Below are 18,863 nucleotides of genomic sequence, written 5' to 3' on the forward strand. Positions count from 1 at the left end.
TTGTGAAAAGAGCAAAATAAAATGCTGTCAAATGAGAATCCTGCATTAACCTCAAACACTGAATAACAGAGTTCAATTGTATTTCATGGGAATCTGGAACAATGAAAAACAGGAGACTGTGCAACAGCAAAGACATTAACCTTGGGGATAACAGCTAAATGCAGAAATGAAACTGTTTTATTTTTAAAATAATCACATTAATGCACTTTATAGTTGTAATTGAATGCTTAAAATTCTCATTCAGAGCAATGCTTTGCAGTAAAAGATTTGTTTTCTCTTGTTCTGTTTCCTCTGATAGTTTCTACTGCTTTGATTTTAGAGTGGGTTTTCAACATAAATTATTCTTCAGTAGGATTTCTGTAATAAATGGTTTCAACCATGATGTGAGCTATGAGTACTGGTCTTAGTGCTTGATATTATGATGTAGAAATTTGTTATTGTAATGTTTTAATGTCAAAGATTGTATGTGGTGGGATAAGTTAAACATGAGAAATCATTCTTCATTTGATCCATACTTCATACAAACCTTAAGTGCAAAGCTCAGTTTGAGCACTGACTGTTCTGAGCCTTATGCAGAGTGACAAAGATAAATTTCTTGATGGAAATGTCTGTGTTACACAAATTACCACAACAGTTGTCATGCGTAGGCAATTTCAGCAAATGGGATTTATACTGAAAAGTAAAAAAAAAATCAAACCCTAATGCTTAAAAAGAATATGAATTCTTAAAAATGTATTGGGTTTTTAGAACCACAAAGTCAGGGTTAATAGAATATTAACACTGTAGAGCTGCTCTTTGCTTTGCAGAAGTTTGGCAATTAATTTACATTAATTATCCTTTGGCCTCAGGAATGTACTACAGCCTCTGAATTTCCATTTTTTTCTGTTTCACTTTTGTAGTTCAGGAACAAGTCTAATGAATTCCAGAAAAATTCACTGTTGGAATCGGATAGTGCTTTTATTGGTGAGTTTCTACCTCCCCTTAACCATGCTGAGGGTGTACAGACACATGGTTTAGTCTAAAGCTGTGTCTCTAAAATGATTATTACTGTTTTAGAAGTTGCAGTGGTTGTAGCTGTGGTGATTGGTTTGAAGGATTAGGAAGTTATGTCTCCAAATTAAAATGCAGAGATTTATGAAATTTTACAACAGCAGATTTGTGTGGATGACTCCTAAATTTAATGATGCTGCTCAGTTGCCCTTTGCCACCTTACATCTTTTCATGAAAAAGCATCTTTCTCTGCTCTTCATGCTTCATTTGGGAGGTTAGCCTTGTCATCTTCCCAGCTTTGGATAAGGAAAAGTTAATATTTATTCAGGAATGTGTTACAATGGTAGCATTGGCAATGCTTTTCTATTGTTCTGCTGCAAATAATTTATTGACAATCACAGCTTACAATTGTAATCTGTCCACAGTGAAATGCAAAAGTCTTAGACAGTCAGCAATTCTTTTCATGGTTATTCTTTTGATTTACAAGCATGCTTGATTTTAAGTATGATTATATGGGTATAAAATAGCAATTCATTCTAAATTACTCACTTTTCTGCTCTTCACATTTTATTTCATTTCACTTGCAACATTACACTTATAGACATTGTCACTTATTCATCATCTGAAGCAGAAGATTTTTAGTTTTCTAAAGATTTTTGTATAGTCTGCCTCATGTAATGTCTCTCTATTCAACCTTTACATGCGTGGATGTAAAAGTGCTGGTTTATTTCCAGTTTCTAGAAAAACCCAACCAGCTTAGGCCTTCACATGTTATTTTCCATTAGCAGGCATTTCAGTATCTTGAAATTTCTTTCAGTCATCTATGGGAAATCATCTTGCAAGGTTTTTATTCTTTGCTATAGGGGAGATGCAGTAGAGTCCTGCAGGTACTTTTTAATGAAACAGTGTTTCATTAAACTAATGATTATTATCTCTGGTTAAAAGCAGAATTTTTCATTTGAAGTTTATTCAAGCCCATTCTGTTAACATGCAAGTCCTGGAGTACAGGGTAGCACCTGGCACTGGCAAGAGCAGAGGCTCTTAGAGCCCTGTTCAGTGCATTTGGTTCTCTCTGCAGTCTGCAATACCTTCCTTTTCAGGTTAAGGATTACTGTGTATTAGTACAGCCCAGTGGTGAAAGGATGCCTCAGGAGAGCCCATCAGTTTAGGCTGCAGCCAAATATCCCATCTCAGCCAGGACAGGCTCATGGAGAGGAGCACACGCTGCAGGGCAGACATGCAGGGCTCTTCCAGCTTCCAGTGACCTGTAGCTGATTGCATTTCATAAGCCTTGCTAAGCTGGCCTTTCACAGGTTGTCTTTCACCAATTGGAATTGGCATTTTTGAATCCCTATTCACCATCAGCAGTATTGTGTGCATAAATATCCAGCCTGTGCCTTTCATCTGCTGTGAGGCTGCCAGTACTGTAATGGGGTGTTCTTGGCTATTTCCTAAGGTTCATTTATAGTCCTCTCACCTTTTCTCTTCTTCTTCCCATCCACCTGGTACTTGCAGTTTACTGAGGTGCTTAAATTAACCTAGTAATATTTAATCCCCCCATCCCCTTTTTTCGTTTTCCCCCCAGATCATTTATGGCTGATGAAAACTATGTTCTTCAATAGTGAGCTGTATGCATTAACTAAAAATGTGTTATCCTTTGCATTGTTTGGGCTTCATAAATAGCTACTAACATTCTGAATATGAATCTGGTGACTTCCACCTCTGAAATGAAAAATAAAAACTGTCATTCTCTCTGTGGGCTGCCTTCTCTGTGAGCTGTGCTGCTCACATTGTCTGAGGGTCTTTGGTGAGATACAGGGGGTGTATTTTAACAGTGTTTGCCATTTCCTAAGAGGAGTGTAACATTACCCTCTGTTTTGCTTCAGGTTTTTTTTGGCTGGGTTTAAAATCCAACTGAATTTTGACATCTATTATGTCAGCATTACATATGAGTTTAGCTCCTAGGGCTCAGAAACTTGAGGCAGTTAGAAATAAAGTGTTTGAGGCAGTTAGAAATAAATTAGTTTCTTTTTTTCCTTTTTTTGCCTCATTGAAAACCCTAGAATCCATTAGTGTTAATGCAGTGATTTAAAAGCATCTCTGTGCAGCAGCATCTGAATGATAGATGCTTACAGGAACAGGTAGCATCTGATCCTGATGATACAATAATGGTGCAAATAAATTCTTAAGCTTGTCCTTTGTTGTGACAAATTCACATTGTTAAATAATTTTTTATATTCCAAGTAATAGCACTGTTTTGAATATAGTGAAGTTCAGTTGGTCTTGTAGCTGGAATTCTGATAGGTAATTTGTTAGCCTTAGACCATTTCAAAATTATGCTTTGGTTTTTTTATTTGAAACATTTGTGATGAGAGCATGAGTACTGTTGGTGAAACTGGGGAAGAGAAGATATGAGAGGAGAATAAAAAATGTATTTTTAGGGAAAAAACAACTGACAATATAAAATAATTTTAAAAATACCTCTTTTTGTTATTCTGAATTTGTTTGATATCAATCAAATTTATTTTTCAAACCTAATAATTTCAACCAAAATAACTGTTTAATTCTTATGTTTAGAATTTGCACACATTTATCCTTTAATTTTTTTTTTTTAAACTGTATGTGATATACTGGACTAAGCCCTTTTCTAAACCATGACTTTGTTGTCACAAAGTGCAGTTGGTGGTAGTGGATTCTGTAGAGGTTTTGTTGAGCAGAGTCCTTCCTTTTCCTGGGAGGCTCTGTTCCTGAAGATGCCAGAGGGGCTGCAGTAGGAAACAGAGCCCACCAAGCAGCAGCAAAGGCATCAGCCAGCCCCAGGCTGGGGTTCCTGCTCCTGCAGGGAAAAACAGAAGTACTTGTTTGAAACAGTTTGTGTTTGAGTTTCCAGAGTCAGCAAAAGAGGGGGAAATATATACAAGTGTGAAGCAGACATGACCTTAGGGTTCATGTGTATTATAAAAAGAGATTAAACTCCTCCCACTGTAATGTGATACAAGTATGATCAAAAAGTGTAGTTATTTATTCTTGTATGAACAGATGCTAACATTTTATTACATGAAAAGGCAGAGATATGACCAAGGATGTGTGATAAAAGCATAGAGTTTGTGTTATCATATTCCATGTAACACTGTCAGTCCATGTAATGTTATTATATATTTCATTAACATATTTATTTATGACTCTGATTTTCCAAGTGTTCTCCCTTTCAAGTAGAGGTGCTGTGCTCATTTGAGTACTCATTTTCTTTAAAGGTCGGGTTATAAACAACATTTGTAATGAATACATTCCTGTGATACATGTACAACTTATTGGCTTGTTTCAAAACATGAACAGGTTGGAGCACTCTCTGGTATTTAGATTTCTTTGAAAATCATTTCACCTGTTTTTCCAGGTGCTAATGGGGAAATGTTTTCTGCCTTAGAAGAAGTGAATTTATTACCACAGCATCCACTTTCTGCAAGGGAGAGGAGACGACTGAAGCAGAGAGCTTTGGAGAGTGCTGCACGTGTAAGAACTCACAGCTGCAATGTCAGACAGCTCCTGTGCTCCCACAGTGACTCCGTGTTATGGCTCCTGAGGGAGTACACGTGTAGTTATTTGCCCTTTTAAAAAGGATGCTCTTTAACTGGAGGATTTGTGCATTTTTGGATTCCCTGCAGGAGGAGGTTCCACCAGGGCAGACTCCGTTGCTGCAGCCTGACAGCCTCTCCCTGCACTCCAACTTCAGCCTCGACGCGGATCAGGTGAAAGGCAAGAACGAGGAACGACTGCACAGACTGACTGAGCTCCAGCAGAAATCTCCTTCCTTGGGTATGCTCCCTGTAGCAGAGATGATGTAGTGAACACTAAGTAATTACAATCATTAAAGGAACAAATAATAATAGGCTTCATGTAGCAGAACAGTGAGCAATCAAATCAAACACAGGAGTTATTTACAGAGCTCTGTAGCTGGTACAAGGGCTTCCCCAGTGCGCCTCACCACAACTTGTTTAGACTAAGTTTAGAGAAGGAGAGTAGGAAAAGGTTCTCATATTCCTGTCTGACCAGCCACTCCTGCTTGTCCTGTGAGCAGCACTGCAGTGTGGGCAGCAGGACAGGGATGTCCAGCTGCACAGCTGGAATGGCAGTGAAGAAATAAAGCACCCGAGTGGTGAATGATGATGAGGTGCCTGTGTGAGTTGATTGGCACTCCTGGGAGTCAGATGTCTGTGGTCCAACCAGCATGAAGATATGCCAGAAAATTTGTGTATGATGAAGTACTTCAGTTTCTAGTTAATTTGATTTTCTAGTGGTTTGTTAATATTAATGATTGTTCAGTATTTGAGTATGTGAGTATTTGATACTGATACCTCTTTCACTGCACACACACTTGAATTCATTCCAAGTTTCTTACATCAGGTGCTGGGAGCTGTCTTGGAGCATCTCCAAATGCTGGCTGACTGATCTAGATCCCTTTTGTGTATGAAGTACCAGTCATGGCAACCATTAATGGCCTTTAATTTCTCACATGGATTGAGACCCAGTTCATACACTTTGTGCTAATGATTCTTTCATACGAGTCTGAAATCTCCCTTTTTTGGAGATAGTTGCTATGCTGTTTAGGCAATTACAGTATCAGTATCCTTTTTATAAACTTAAAGAGAGTACAGATGCTGGCAGTATTTTTGATTCTGTTGCTATGGGTACTCTTACAAGCACTTCATCCTTTTTTTCTTTCGATTTGTTTGTTTTAACCATCTCACTGTGGTTTTAAGTCACTAAAAAAATAAACCCCATTCATACTAATTTTCTTCTATAATCTAAATAAATTCTTTACTAATTTTACTCCACCCAGATATATTTGCTGTGTGAACTACTACTACTTCAGTATCTTTTGTTGTATTTCACCTCTTTTATAATGCACTACACTTTTTATTTTGTTTGCCTTCTGTTTGTCACATCCTCTGGAGCTTCAGCCTTTAGATAAATATAATTTTGATATCTGTGTGTGTGTGTGTGTGTATATATATATATATATATATATTTATATGTCTGTATGTAGCTTGTTCTCTGGAGCACATGGGGACCCATCACTCATCCTTGGCATTTGTGCCCCTTGGAAAGGCAGCAATAGATCCTCTTGCTCAGCTGTGGTTGTTCAGGCTGCACTGCTGCTTGCCCTCCTGTTCCCTCCTTGTGCTCAGGGATGTTACAGGAAAAATGAGTGAAGTCAGGCTTTTTTACTCCTTTTCCCTAACAGTCTGAAAGGACCCTTGTGGCATCTCTTGCTTTCTGAGCAGCCAGGACTGTCATTTCTCCTTTGTTCTCAGAGTCTGCTGAGAGAAAACAAATCTCTCATATGTAACTAAGGAACCCAGTTATCTTCCCTTGAAATGACCAGAGATAGCAATTCACAGGCTTTGATAAATTCTAAAGCTGATCTGGTTCACTAAGGAGGCTCTGTTCCCAGCAGTTCACTTTCTCCTATGGCATTGATGTGGGAATCCTAAAGGCATCATAGTATTGTTTTCTTAATTGGAAAATTAGACAAAAGGAGTCAGGCCTTCTCCTCCATTTTTACCCATCCAAAAAAACTCCCATCAGTTAGACTTGGTGAATGATGTCTCTGTCAAGCAGGGTATGTGTGTTCCTAAGGGCATAAACAAGAGCAGGCTCAGATACAGAAGAGGGAATTCTCACAGATTTGGGCACACAAGATGTGCTGCTGTTGGTGTTCTGCAGGAATCCAGATACCATTCCATTTCTAAACCAGGATTTCACGCTAAGGAAAAGCTTTCCTTAGCCTCAGTCTCCACATGCAAACTTAATTATCAAGAGTCTTGATGTGTGTCCCAATTAAGGACAGTTTTTTAGGGAGTGTGTGAAGTGTTGAAATTCATGATGAAGAAGTTCTGCAGTGCAGCTGATCTGCTGTGCTTTCTCAAAGCAGCACCAAGTGAGTCTGATCCAGTGATGTGCACTGTGATCTTAGCTCTGGCAGAACAGCTGATCTTGCCTCTGGCATCTGCAAGATCTAAAGGCTTTGCTTTAAAGTGTGGGGAAATGCAGCCCTCTGGCCTGGACATTCACAGTTTCTTTGTCTCTAAACAACTTTATTTTTATTGTTGCTAGATATCATCTCTTAAAGCAGCAAACAGAAAATTAATTTTGTTTAGGTATCTCTTTTCCTGCTGTGTGCAGTTAACCCCTCTAAACCTACATATGCAGAAAACTGTGGGTTCCAACCCATGGGAGAGTTGATCTGATCCAGGATTTGGGAGACAAAGAGGTTCACTCTGCCAGCTTCAAGCACAGGAGATGACAGGCCCTAGAGAGAGGGAGGTCTGCTCTCACTTCTAGTGTTGCAGACAAGTTTTACCCAGACTGGGAAGGCTTGGAGGATGATCAGATCACTGTCTGTACGATGTGACAGAACTAATGATTCCTGCCAAGTTCTTTTGGAACAAAAAGTATTTGGCATTTTGTTTTAGAACCTGCAATCCCACCTAACAGACGAAGAGGGAAACTGCTCCCAGTGTATGTGGGGTTGTGCAGTTCTGCCTTCCCCTCACCCCTGCACATCTGCCTGCTGCTTCTCCAGGCCTTGGGCTCTCACACCCATGCTTAGACCATCAAATTTCAGTTTTTAATGAGACTCTTCACAGAAGCTTTGTTTTAAATTCTCATTTTTAAAAGTCATCATTTTGGCAGAATAAAACCCTGAAATTTGTAAAATCATCCAAATACTTAAATTACATTATTAATTGCTTAGGTGAATTATTTAATCACTAAAGACTATACAGTTCTGTTTTGCTTGAATTACGATGTTTTTGCAAAAATGTTGATTTTTTTTCTTCCTGATCCAGAGTCTTTAAATATGTTTCTGCCCACCTTTATTACCAAGAAACCAGAACCTCTTCATTGACGTGGTTCAGTTTTAAGAGGAAAACATTGCATTTTTCAGTTGTTATAGATAGAGTTTTGCATAATTTTTTTGGTTTAAGTAAAAAATTAGATGCTGTGAAGCCAAAAAATGAACAGCATAGAGGAACTTAGATCTTTATACCCCTTCATGTATAGTAAAAGTGTATGTTGTTTGATAATACACACTAAGAACTATTTGTTTAAGGTATTAAATGTATGTATAATTGCTGACAGAATTGAAACAATTAACAGTAGAGTTCAGAGTGATAAGGACCCCAGGTTCATAGGCAAGGCAGTTCTGGTTTTTGTTAGGTGGGGCTTGTTTGGTAGCTGGAAGATCCCAACTTAGCCAGCTTAGTTTCAGCATGACATTCACTGAGGTTTGGGCTGTGATGCACAGGCTGACTTGGACTTGCACTGTTAAACCAAGTTAAAACAATTCTTCCTCAGTGGGAGACTGCTTATACAAGGTTCAGTCAAGCCACTGTAATTGAATGGCCTTATTTTCCCATGCATTTTTGTGCATACAGCCACTGACAGATTTGATTCTCCCTAAACAGAAGCTTTTTGGAAAGCAAGAACCCTCTGCCGAGCCCACCCACCTCTGCCTGTATCCTTAACCCCTTGCTGATCTGCTGGGGGGAGCTGTTGAGACCCAGTTCCCCAGAACATCAGCAAACGAGTGCTAAGTAGAAATGTCATTTCAAAGCATTATTATAGATATCATTTCAAAGCATTATAATATATATATATATATAATTTAAAAGCATTATTGTTGCACTGATTGCAGCCAAGCCTGTCCCGTGTCGTGATGGCAAGAGCTTCTGTCCCGTCTAACACACGTGTTGCTCTCCTCTCCAGGTGATGACATTTCCTTAGGGGACGTGGACGACCTTCTGAAGCGCGCCCAGTCCCAGGCCAGCTCCACGGACACGGTGGCCACGGAGCCCTGGCTGCGGCCGGGAACGTCGGCCACGCTCCGGCGGCTGCTGGAGCAGCCGAGCTCGGCCAAGCTGTCCCCGGAGCCCGCGCTGCCGCGGGGCTGGCACGGCCTCTCCACCGCGCACGGCTGAGCCGCCGGCACCCCAGGGAATCCGCAGGGAGGGAGAGCTCTCTGTACAGCGTGGAGCTCCGTGGAACTGCAAACAGCAATAATAAAGGATCAGACGCTGCAGTGGAACGGAGGTGGAGCGCGGGGATGTTTTCTGTTCCGTGATGTGGGACACGGAGGAATGGCTTGGCAGCTTTTGCACTTTTTATACGACTTAAGTTTCAGCCTCAGAAACAGAGTGTGGTGTGTGTGTGTGTGAATTTGATATTAAATCAAAGATGTTTTTTAGGTTTATAGTAAAACTCCGAAACTTTCTGGCATTAGAGCAGCCCAAGAGCAGAAGGGCGTTTTAGGTTTTTACCCAAAGAGTAACTTGAACAAGGACACTTGGTTTTCATACAGGATAAATGCTGTCTTGCATGAAAGCACAGCTAACACTTTCATGGAAAAAAAATTACTATTAACAATGTGTCTTACATTCCCTAACTTGTTGTGTGCTGAAAATACAGATATTGTTGAATATATTTATGGTTCTGATTGAAGAGTTAATAAAGTATTTTGTTACTAAAATTATTTTTGTTATAAAAACTGTGAAAGCCAACTTCAATTTTCTTAATTTATGATTTGCTTCAGCTTTCATCTACTCATGAGCAAACTGGAGTGTTAAGGCTGTCCCCAAAGAAATAAAAACACATGGAAAAAATCTGTTCATTGAGAGCACAGAGCTTCAGCAAGAAGGACATGGAGCAAGATTTTAGGAGTTCAGTGAACTACTCAACCACAGTGAAGCAGGGGTAATGCTGCAACTTTCCTTTTGGTTAGGAAATACCCAGCCAGAGGCCTAAACCTGATCAACAGGGGAAAAATGACCCTAATAAACCACTGATGAAAATAAGAATTTTTTACAAGGTCTTTTATTTTTACTACATTGCCACCTTCAAGCTTTTGTAAACCTGTCAGAAGGCCACAGCAGCTCCATGATGGCGGCAGGCAATGTTTGCTGACAGATGTACTTTCAAACCTGTGTGGTGTTGAGCTTCTTCATGACTTACACATTCCTTTCCAGAGAGGATTTGCCAAATCAGGAAAATTCTTACCCTGAATTTCTAGCTCAACAGTAAGAAGGTTCAACAGTGTGGGTCTGACAGCAGTGGCCACTCCAGCAGGGGCAATCCCTGACCTGGGCTGGAGCAGGTACCTCGGGCTGCATGGCTGCTTCAGTCTGGACTTCCTAGAGACAGAGGAAATAGCTTTGTGAAAATGCTTGATATAGTTTTTGGCTCTCATGCCAAAGCCCACCTTATGGCTTTTATACTTTGTCACCTGCCCTGATGGCTCTCTCCAGTTGCCTCACAAATTGAAGTTTTGAGACACATTCACTGTACCAACTCCAGGCTAAATGCAGAATTTCCTTTCTTCTTCATCTAACTGCCTACAGAGTTTAATTATTATTTCCTTAATTTTAATTGGGAGTTTTTCCCCTGAGAGAAGCATGAAGTGTTCCCCTAAAAAGCCACCCTCCTTTCACTGCAGTAAGTTTCATAAATGCCACAGACCATCAGAAGCCGGCATTCCTTTCCTCCAGTTCAAGGCCAGGATGTGGCACAAGCCCTCTTTGAATTACTTTGCTCACCTGTGCCACGGCCTGACACCACTGAAATGACTTAAACCTCACTGCTCAGCAGCCCTTAGCACCATGAATTCCACTCTTCCCTGCAGCTACCCTCCCTTGGGCACTATTCAGGACACTGAATCCTTTGCATCTTCCCTTTCCAGATCTTTCTTCAGTGCTCTCTGCCTCTCCAAAGTTCAGCTTTTTGGCAGGGCCCTTCTGCCTCCCTAACCTTTTATCATGACAGCCTCACCTGCAAAATAAACGTATCTGCAGTCCCAGTCCTGATGGATATTGAGATCACTAAAAGAGAACCTATTCTCTGCCCCTGACCCCAGATTTCTGACAATTACCATGTATGTGAGCATTCAGAGTTTAACACGATGCCCAGAGTACACCTGGTGCTGCTCTGGCACTGCAAGAACCAAAGAGGCACAAAAGAGTTACAATGACACCAAAGCTCAGCTCCCAATGAACCAAAATTAAACAGCTACTGGGCCTTGTCCACATGAGCAATAAATAAGGCTTGAGAAGGCCAGGCTATAAAAGAATAACAAACTTACTAAAGAGGTGTACACAACAAAACAATAAAGCAGAGAGGTTTAAAACCAGAAAGAGCCCCAAAACTCCCAACTGCCCAAGTTTTTAGATAATTCATTGTACTCACTATTCTATCTTGAACACAGATTTTTAGAAAGCACTTGGGCAGACACACAAGGAACAGTGGCTGTCTCAATAGTGCTCAGGGCAGCAGTGTCAGGGACACCCTGGTAATGGTCCGAACAGTTTGCTAAAGCCATGGGGGAGAGTATGACAATGAATAGGATGGGACACATTATACTCACTGTAAAAAATTATTACTGGACACTGTCAGACAAAGACCTTAGGTCTGTCACAGCAGTTTAACCTTAAAACACAGCACAACAAACTAAACAAGTAAAATACAGTCCAAGAGATAAGGCTACCCCAAGAGGAAAGGCTACAATTAATTCAAATAACCTCAATTCTACCCTGTCTGACTCTTCTAATTGCTATTTGGTTGTGCTCCACCCCAATTAACTTTGTGAGCAAACTCTGAACCACAGGTCATGGCATTTTAATTCCCTTTTCTGGCTTTTCCAATAGCTATTTCACTGAACTGCTTACACTTATTTCTGGAGCCTGCTGTGAATGTCTGTGGCAGATACATTGCCCTGAAAGAGAGGAGGCTCCCTCACACACCTTGCTCTTCACACTGCTCTGCTGTGCCAGTCAGGAGTTTTGTGGGAACACTGGAGAACAATCCAATCCCACTCTTACTAACAGAATTGAAGATGCTGACAAGGCTGAGCTGGCTGATGTGTTCCAAGGCAGCAGAACTGCAATCCCAGCCCTTCCCTTCCCCCTTTATCCAGCAGCTATTTGGTGTTTGTGTTTTAATCCCCAGAGAGCAAAGTGCAGCTTTGAGCTTCTATCTGTGCAGCACTACAGGGTCCATCTGACCTGTAGTTCATGTACAGGTCATGTAGTGCTTTTATTCTCCTCCAGCCCTGCCCACTTTTAATTTTTTTTTTAAATTTACCACTCCTTTTCCCCCTGTATTTGTCTCTAACAGTGAGAAGAGACATCCCAGTCGACCAGAGGGCACCCAGCTTTCTGCTCCCAGGGCCTGGGGTTTGCTCCTTTGAAACAAAAGCATGAGAGGCAAAGCAAACTGTAAAACAAGTAGCTGTGGATTAGACTGGTTTTGATTGCACTGATGAAAGAGTTCAAAAACTTTATTGACCTATAACCTGATTAGAATATGCCAGATGAGAACCAAATATTGTACAGAAAGTTGTACAGAATTTTTTTTTTTACATAGAAAACTTTACATATCTGTACCATATACATTTTGTCCATCTGAAAAAAATTTCTACATCCATTGTAATACAGAATGCTTGACAATCTCGTCTGTTAACCATCAGAGCACAATTCACAGTATGAATACATTTCCAATAAATTTAACCATCCCCAAACCATGCCAGATTTGTTACTTGAATATATCCAACATTAAATTCTGTACATAAGAGTGAAATCTACATCAAACAAAAAACATCTGACAGCAGACACAACCTAGACTTGTTTGCAGTGATTCAAGTTCCAGTCCTTGAAGGATCATCATTTCAATGGCTCGTTATATTTAAAAGCCCTAAAACAAGTATATTACAGGTAGTTATGTCAGTCGTGATATTTCTACCGCTGTTCTTGACAAAAGTCAGCAACAATAACTTCTGGGCTACAATGAAACAAAACAAAACAAAAATAACAAAAAAGGAAGAAAAAAAAATCACAACCCAAAAAAGAAACCCAAACTTCTAGTGCATTTGGTAAACAAGGAAGAGTTATGGGCTTTCAACAAATCAGTATTACAGAAATAAAATAATTTGGGAAGAACTGTATAGTGTTAAAGAGTTTATATTACAGATCTGCATCTCTGTACATTTTCACAGAAGGATGATTACCAATGTCTCAGACAGCCTGAGTGTGCAAAAATCTTAGAATATCAGACATAGTTGCTAAATATTTTTTTCCATGAACAATAATCTCCATTTTCTTTTCACTATAAACATTTTATCCTTCAAAATACAGCTCTCCTGAGTTGTACTTCTCGCAGAAGCTCAAACCTTTACATATACATGTTTCTTTGGGTACATTTCACTTTCACACCCGCCATAAACATCTGTTGCTATGCTGCTGTCTAGGACAGTAAAGGACACTGCAGCCCGTGCTGACAAAGGGGACTGTGCTATAAACTGGCTCTGTGCTGAGCAGGAGCCAGGCAAGAGAAACCGATGAGAGAGAATCCGCCAGGAAAGAGGGACTGGAGTGTTGCAAGCCTTAATTACAGTTGGAAGCGTCTGTACCGTTAACCCTTGGATACACGTTGCCAGAGAAAGAAACCATTTATATGGAGATCCAGACAGAATGGCCCAGCTACCTGGTCCTTTTATTTAGCTGAGGAATATAAACCCGGAAAGAGATCGTCACTATCTGCTAATGCTTGCTTATTCCAGGCTCTTGTTCTGGTGGTTGGGATATTTGGAAAACCACACCGATCCGCAGGAAAAACCTTCTCAAAACAGCCCGAAGCTCAGGAATAAGGTCAAACTGCATGATTTCACACAACAAAGGATAGTAGAATGAAGCATGGGCCTTGAACTGAGGAGAAAACAAACAAGAAAGAACTCTGTTATACATCGGTACACCTCAGACAGCACACTGCAAAATCAGAATTTTAAATACCCTCCCAAATGAGGGTGAGAAACCCACAAAGTGACAAGCAGAAACACCTTTACAACAGAAATCAGCAGTGCCAGAATAAGGCTAAGACAGCTGTGATATACTCTGACAGATGCTCACCAGCTATACAAAGCTCCTTACTAATGCTTATTCTCCAAGAGGAAATATTTTTCTTTTATGAGCTTTTTTCTTGCAGTTGGCCTTTTTCATCACTTAATTATTTCAGCCAAGTGTTCTTAGAGGGGGATTAAACAAGGATTTATTTACTGCAGAATTTCTTTGGAGAAGGTCAAGGTGTACATGTACCTGCAGCACTGGCAGCAGAAACAAGAGTGAATTCTTTGAATAAAATATCATCACTAATTGTCTTCCTCAGCAGAAGAGGGTAAAAACAATTCAACACACACTTCTAAAGGATTCCAGCATTTTAAACTTCTCTGACACATTTTATTTTATCACTCACTGCACCTTCACACTGAATTATTAGTGTCAGTATCTGTCAAGTGCAGTTTGAATGTACATTCCCTGAACACAAGAGTGTCTACAGAGCAGCAGGAGCTTTTAAAGTCAAGTCTGTAACTGTGTGTGATGAACTGGTTTGGAACTACGTCTTACCTGTACATGTCATCTCAAACATCATTCCAAACAGTTACTTACCCTTTCATCACTTATCTTCAGGACTTTAGTCAAAAATAAGAGTAAAAGGTTAGTCCAGGCTTCCCGATGACTTTCTGATGTAAGAGTGAGGAAATAGCTCAGAGCCTCGCTGCACACACTGGAGACAAAAGACACCAAAATAACAACTCACATTTCCTTCTGAGCTCTACTGCAGAAAGAGAGCTTTGGCTTTGGCAAATTCTGGCAGTGTAAAGCCCTGGTGCAGAACAGCATTGCTTTATGAAAGCTGCTCTAAGCCTGGTTAATGACAGAAAGCAGTGACCTTGTTCAACTCAAACCCGAAGTCCTAGGACTTCAGTAATAAATAAGCTGACAAAATGTGATTATACTGTTTGTGAACGTATTTGAAAAGTATCAAGTGCTCTTTGAGAGGTATGTGATGGTATGCTACAAAATGCTTCCTATTTAGGAATATGTCATGTCGACATAACCAGGCAGTTTTCAGCTCTGCTTCCTAGGCTGTGAACCTTGAAGTCTTAACCTTAAGTGCTCAAAAACCTCAACAGTTTAAAGCCCTCCCTTATTCCAACAGTCGCTTGAAAACTTTATCAACAAAAACCATTCAGATCAAAAACCAAAGAGCCAAAGGCCTCTGTATGATCACTGGGCTGCTTGAGCCCAGTATTCATTTCTGAAAATGAGAACAAACAATGCCAGTTCCCTAAAACATCTGAGGTCAGTAAAGAAAAAAATAGGGCTCAAGCGATAGCTGCTTTCCTTTTTAAAGAAGGGCCCCCACCTACCCACATGACACAAAAAAAAGGTGAAAAAATCTTTGTTCTCCCTGCACAACATGTAATGAGAATAAAAATGAGAGACAGCACTCCCCAGATAACATAAAACTCTTAATATTGGCTGTGACCACCACACACCTGTATTGGATCTAGAAGTTCACTGCAAACAGAGATGGTCTATCCTTCTAAATAACCCACCCCCTTTGTTTAAGATCAGAAATGACACAACCAGGCTCAGCTCCACGGGCCTTACTTCAGCAGTCTCTGCTGCACTTCCTCCCAGGCGCTGGTGCGGCTCTCGTCCGTGTACATGCGGAACAGGATGCGCAGCCCACAGGCCAGGCTGCTCGTCTCCTGCTTCAGCAGGTTGGGCTTGGATTTGCCTTTGAAACCTACCGGAATTCCAAGCATCCATTTAGATTTTTGGTTCAGCTGGCATTCTTTCTTACCAGTCCCCCACTTCTCTTTCTAAGCATCTTCTGCACACAGACAGAAGAATCACCTCAGGTAATGAATTTCTCGTAATATTTATTACAAGGGAGCATTGATAAAAATTAACCTATTTATATGTGCCATAATTGTGTTTGGCATCCATTTTTAGCATCAGCTTACAAGTGGCTGTGAAACCTGTGTTTGTGCCTGCAGTTTCCAAGCATGGGACTCACACCTACAGCCAAGAATCAGTTTGGCAGCTGTACCTCAGTGAAACCTTAAATTTTAGCAAACCAGAGGTATTTGCACCTCCACAGTTTAGATCTCCTCCCTTTATGAATCCTATGCCTATAGAGCCAAAGCTTCAACTTTTACATTTGGTATTGAAGTACTTCTGACCTATTTTTGGGTCAATTCACACTGTCACAAAGTATTTCTTCATGGGGACTGACTCACCTGCTTTCCAGAGAGCAGTTCTTTGTTCATTGTTTGAGTTAAATGCTTTAGCAAATCTGTGAGATTCCAGCAGACAATCGAGAAGTTTGAAAAGCTGCTGCGATGTTAGGAAACGATACATCCCTTGATCCTGTGTATCCACATGGACATCAAAGTCTACTGCATCTCTCTATTGCAAAAAAAGAGGAAAAGGAAGAAAAAGATTTGAAGTAAAAATTCACAACTGTTTTCAGCAAGCTCCTGTGAAAACTCAATCCTACCCTGTCTACAACTGTATTTGCACTTAAACTTAATGCTGTATTAAAGGTTGTATCCACATCCCAGTTACAAAAATCCCTTTAAGCAATACATATTTTATTCTCCACAGTGCTGCCCTGGCACAGCAAATACAATTTAAAGGAAGTTGTAAAAGATGTCAACAGTCCAATGGAAATTCCCAAACGCATGTAAAAATTGTAAATTAGCAGATGCTACAGCAGTTCAAGAAACTTTGTATTAAAACCTTTGTAGGAAAAGGTGTTGAAAAGAGAGGTACCTATCAGTTCCACTTACTTGTGCTGCTGCTAGATTCTCTGCATCCTCTTTTTTGCTAGTTGCTGGGAAGAACACAATGTTGTCGATCGTCTGAATGAGTTCCAGCTGTACAACACATTTGATCAAAAGAGCAGCAAATAACTTCTGTTCTGGAAATTCTGTAAAGGAAAGAAAATTACTTGTTAACTAAAGAACTTTTTTGAGCTGTTTTGAGGGCACGTTGAAGAACAGTTTAACTTCAAGCACATGTGTAACCCAAACCTGGAATCCACCTGCTGGAATTACTAATACCAGGACAGATCACCATGTCACCAACTGGAACTTCTTAAAAAACTGTTTCCCGAAGTTGTCTGTGATACATTGGATCAACCTGGTTCAGTGTTACCTAAAAATCACCAAAATGAGTGACGTGGACCTTCAGTGCTATAGCAAGAGCCAGAGGCTGTTCCCAGGCAGGAGGCTTAGCACAGCTTTGGCATCATGCTTGTTTGCAGCTGTGGCAAGTACTGATGTACCACACGACCATTTTGAGCAATGAAATGTAACTGCAGAAGGATCTTAAATAAGGGTTTGATACTCTCTCTTCTAATCATATATAGAATTCTTTCTCAGCTACTGCTTCTGTTGCATTATGCACTGAAAATCTCTGCTCCTAAGAAAAGAAATCTCACAGAGCACTGTAAGAAGACTACTATTTCAATATTTTGCTTTGGCTAAAAAGCCTAGAAGCTTGCAGTTGAACTCTTAGATTTTTAAAACACAGGCAAATATGTGGACCCATAGGAGTCCAAGAGAATTCTGTCACACTACATGAAGACAAAAATGTGATTTCTTCACATCATGTTTCTGAAGGCACAGCTGGGACTGTAAGTAATATATCAAAGATCTAGTACACACTACTGTACACAGATAGCAGATGCCAAACCCTGCAGAGCACGCACTTGCTGCTGGCCTGGCTTTACTCGCTTCTTCTGCTACCATGGCCCCTGTGCTGGGCTGATATGGGCGTCCGTCTGAAGAGCGAGGCTGGATGGAGTCATGGATATCTACTGACTTCTGGGAGATTGTATCCTGAAAAGAAAGAAAAAAAAATAAGTAACTAACTTAGAGAAAACTTCTGGTAATTGGTAATAGTGCTGTGCTCTTCAGAGCTGAAGACATTTGCTGTTTCAACACTGCACTTGCATTCTCTTCAGTCATATTTGCTATGAGCATTCATGAAAGATGTACCAGAAAGATGAGCTACTAAGAAACAACTGAAAATTTAACAAGTAACAAACACTTAAGTACACAGAAAAGGCAATGAGCAGCATTTTTCAGATAGGTTTTTGTACTCCCTCCAAGCTTTTCTTCTGTCACCCAAGAGCTACTACAGCTTTTACAAGATCAAGAGTAAGAGGTTTACTGGCAGGTTCCTGCAAAGAACACCTCAGCTTCTCATATCAGTAGATAACCAAAGTTTTCATCTCTACTAAGTAAAAATATATATTTTACTAGGTATCATGTCTACTGATAGCAAAACACTCCATCATATTTGAGCAGCCTAAAGAAAAATGAGATGAAATTATCCCAAGCCTGCAAAGATTCCATCCTACTAAATGAGAGAGCCAAAAATGTTTTTCCTTTAGTATCATTTATTTCACCATTCATTTATTTCATCAATTATTAATTTATTAAGTTCTGTTAATTCTGAAGTTGCAAAATATTTTTTTACACTGAAGACAAAAATTTTTTAAAACATTCACATTAAACTATTTCAAAGGGAAAAGATCTTTCAATTTATTCCAGACTAAGACATTTATTTGCCATTTATGCATGCTATTATATTTTACATAAATGGATCAAAAAGATAGCCAATATGTTTAGATCAAACCATATAAGTGAGTCATGGTACAGCACAAAGGTACAACACCCATATAATGAGAACTGGACGTCAGAAACATTTACTCAGTTTAAGCTGAATTATGGTAACACTTCATAAAGATAAATGGAGGGAGTCAGGCTCTCTCAGTAAAGCTCATTTGGGACCATTATCCTTGAGCAGCTTGTATCAAGTGCTTCATTAATCTATAAAGAACTTTATGCAGCAATCTTGTGAGAATGTCCAAAAGCTAAACTAATTCTCATCAGTAGCAAGGCAGCTACAGGAGCTGTCACTTGCAGGCAAATCCAGACTTCACATCACTTTGTTCAATCAACACCAAGAAAT

The 18,863-nt window shown here is 40.0% G+C and overlaps 2 protein-coding genes across 15 annotated transcripts in view; one reads left to right on the forward strand and one right to left on the reverse strand.

The window, feature by feature from the left end:
- Window positions 1–9,517, forward strand: part of CSPP1 (centrosome and spindle pole associated protein 1) — a 61,585-nt gene extending 52,068 nt beyond the window's left edge. For all 12 annotated transcript variants that reach the window (XM_064388359.1, XM_064388410.1, XM_064388397.1 and 9 more), the window contains 4 exons: window positions 900–963; window positions 4,385–4,500; window positions 4,653–4,803; window positions 8,758–9,517. In XM_064388359.1, the coding sequence (XP_064244429.1) occupies window positions 900–963; window positions 4,385–4,500; window positions 4,653–4,803; window positions 8,758–8,969 (543 nt within the window). In that variant the 3' untranslated portion in view covers window positions 8,970–9,517. The remainder of the gene's footprint in view (window positions 1–899; window positions 964–4,384; window positions 4,501–4,652; window positions 4,804–8,757) is intronic.
- A 2,781-nt stretch (window positions 9,518–12,298) lies between these two features.
- ARFGEF1 (ADP ribosylation factor guanine nucleotide exchange factor 1) overlaps window positions 12,299–18,863 on the reverse strand; it is an 84,281-nt gene continuing 77,716 nt past the window's right edge. For all 3 annotated transcript variants that reach the window (XM_064388337.1, XM_064388327.1, XM_064388318.1), the window contains 6 exons: window positions 17,596–17,725; window positions 16,673–16,812; window positions 16,121–16,289; window positions 15,486–15,624; window positions 14,478–14,595; window positions 12,299–13,739 (listed from right to left, as the gene is read on the reverse strand). In XM_064388337.1, the coding sequence (XP_064244407.1) occupies window positions 13,575–13,739; window positions 14,478–14,595; window positions 15,486–15,624; window positions 16,121–16,289; window positions 16,673–16,812; window positions 17,596–17,725 (861 nt within the window). In that variant the 3' untranslated portion in view covers window positions 12,299–13,574. The remainder of the gene's footprint in view (window positions 13,740–14,477; window positions 14,596–15,485; window positions 15,625–16,120; window positions 16,290–16,672; window positions 16,813–17,595; window positions 17,726–18,863) is intronic.

Source organism: Passer domesticus, chromosome 1 (genome assembly GCF_036417665.1).
Source record: "Passer domesticus isolate bPasDom1 chromosome 1, bPasDom1.hap1, whole genome shotgun sequence".
In the NCBI taxonomy this organism is placed as follows: domain Eukaryota; kingdom Metazoa; phylum Chordata; class Aves; order Passeriformes; family Passeridae; genus Passer; species Passer domesticus.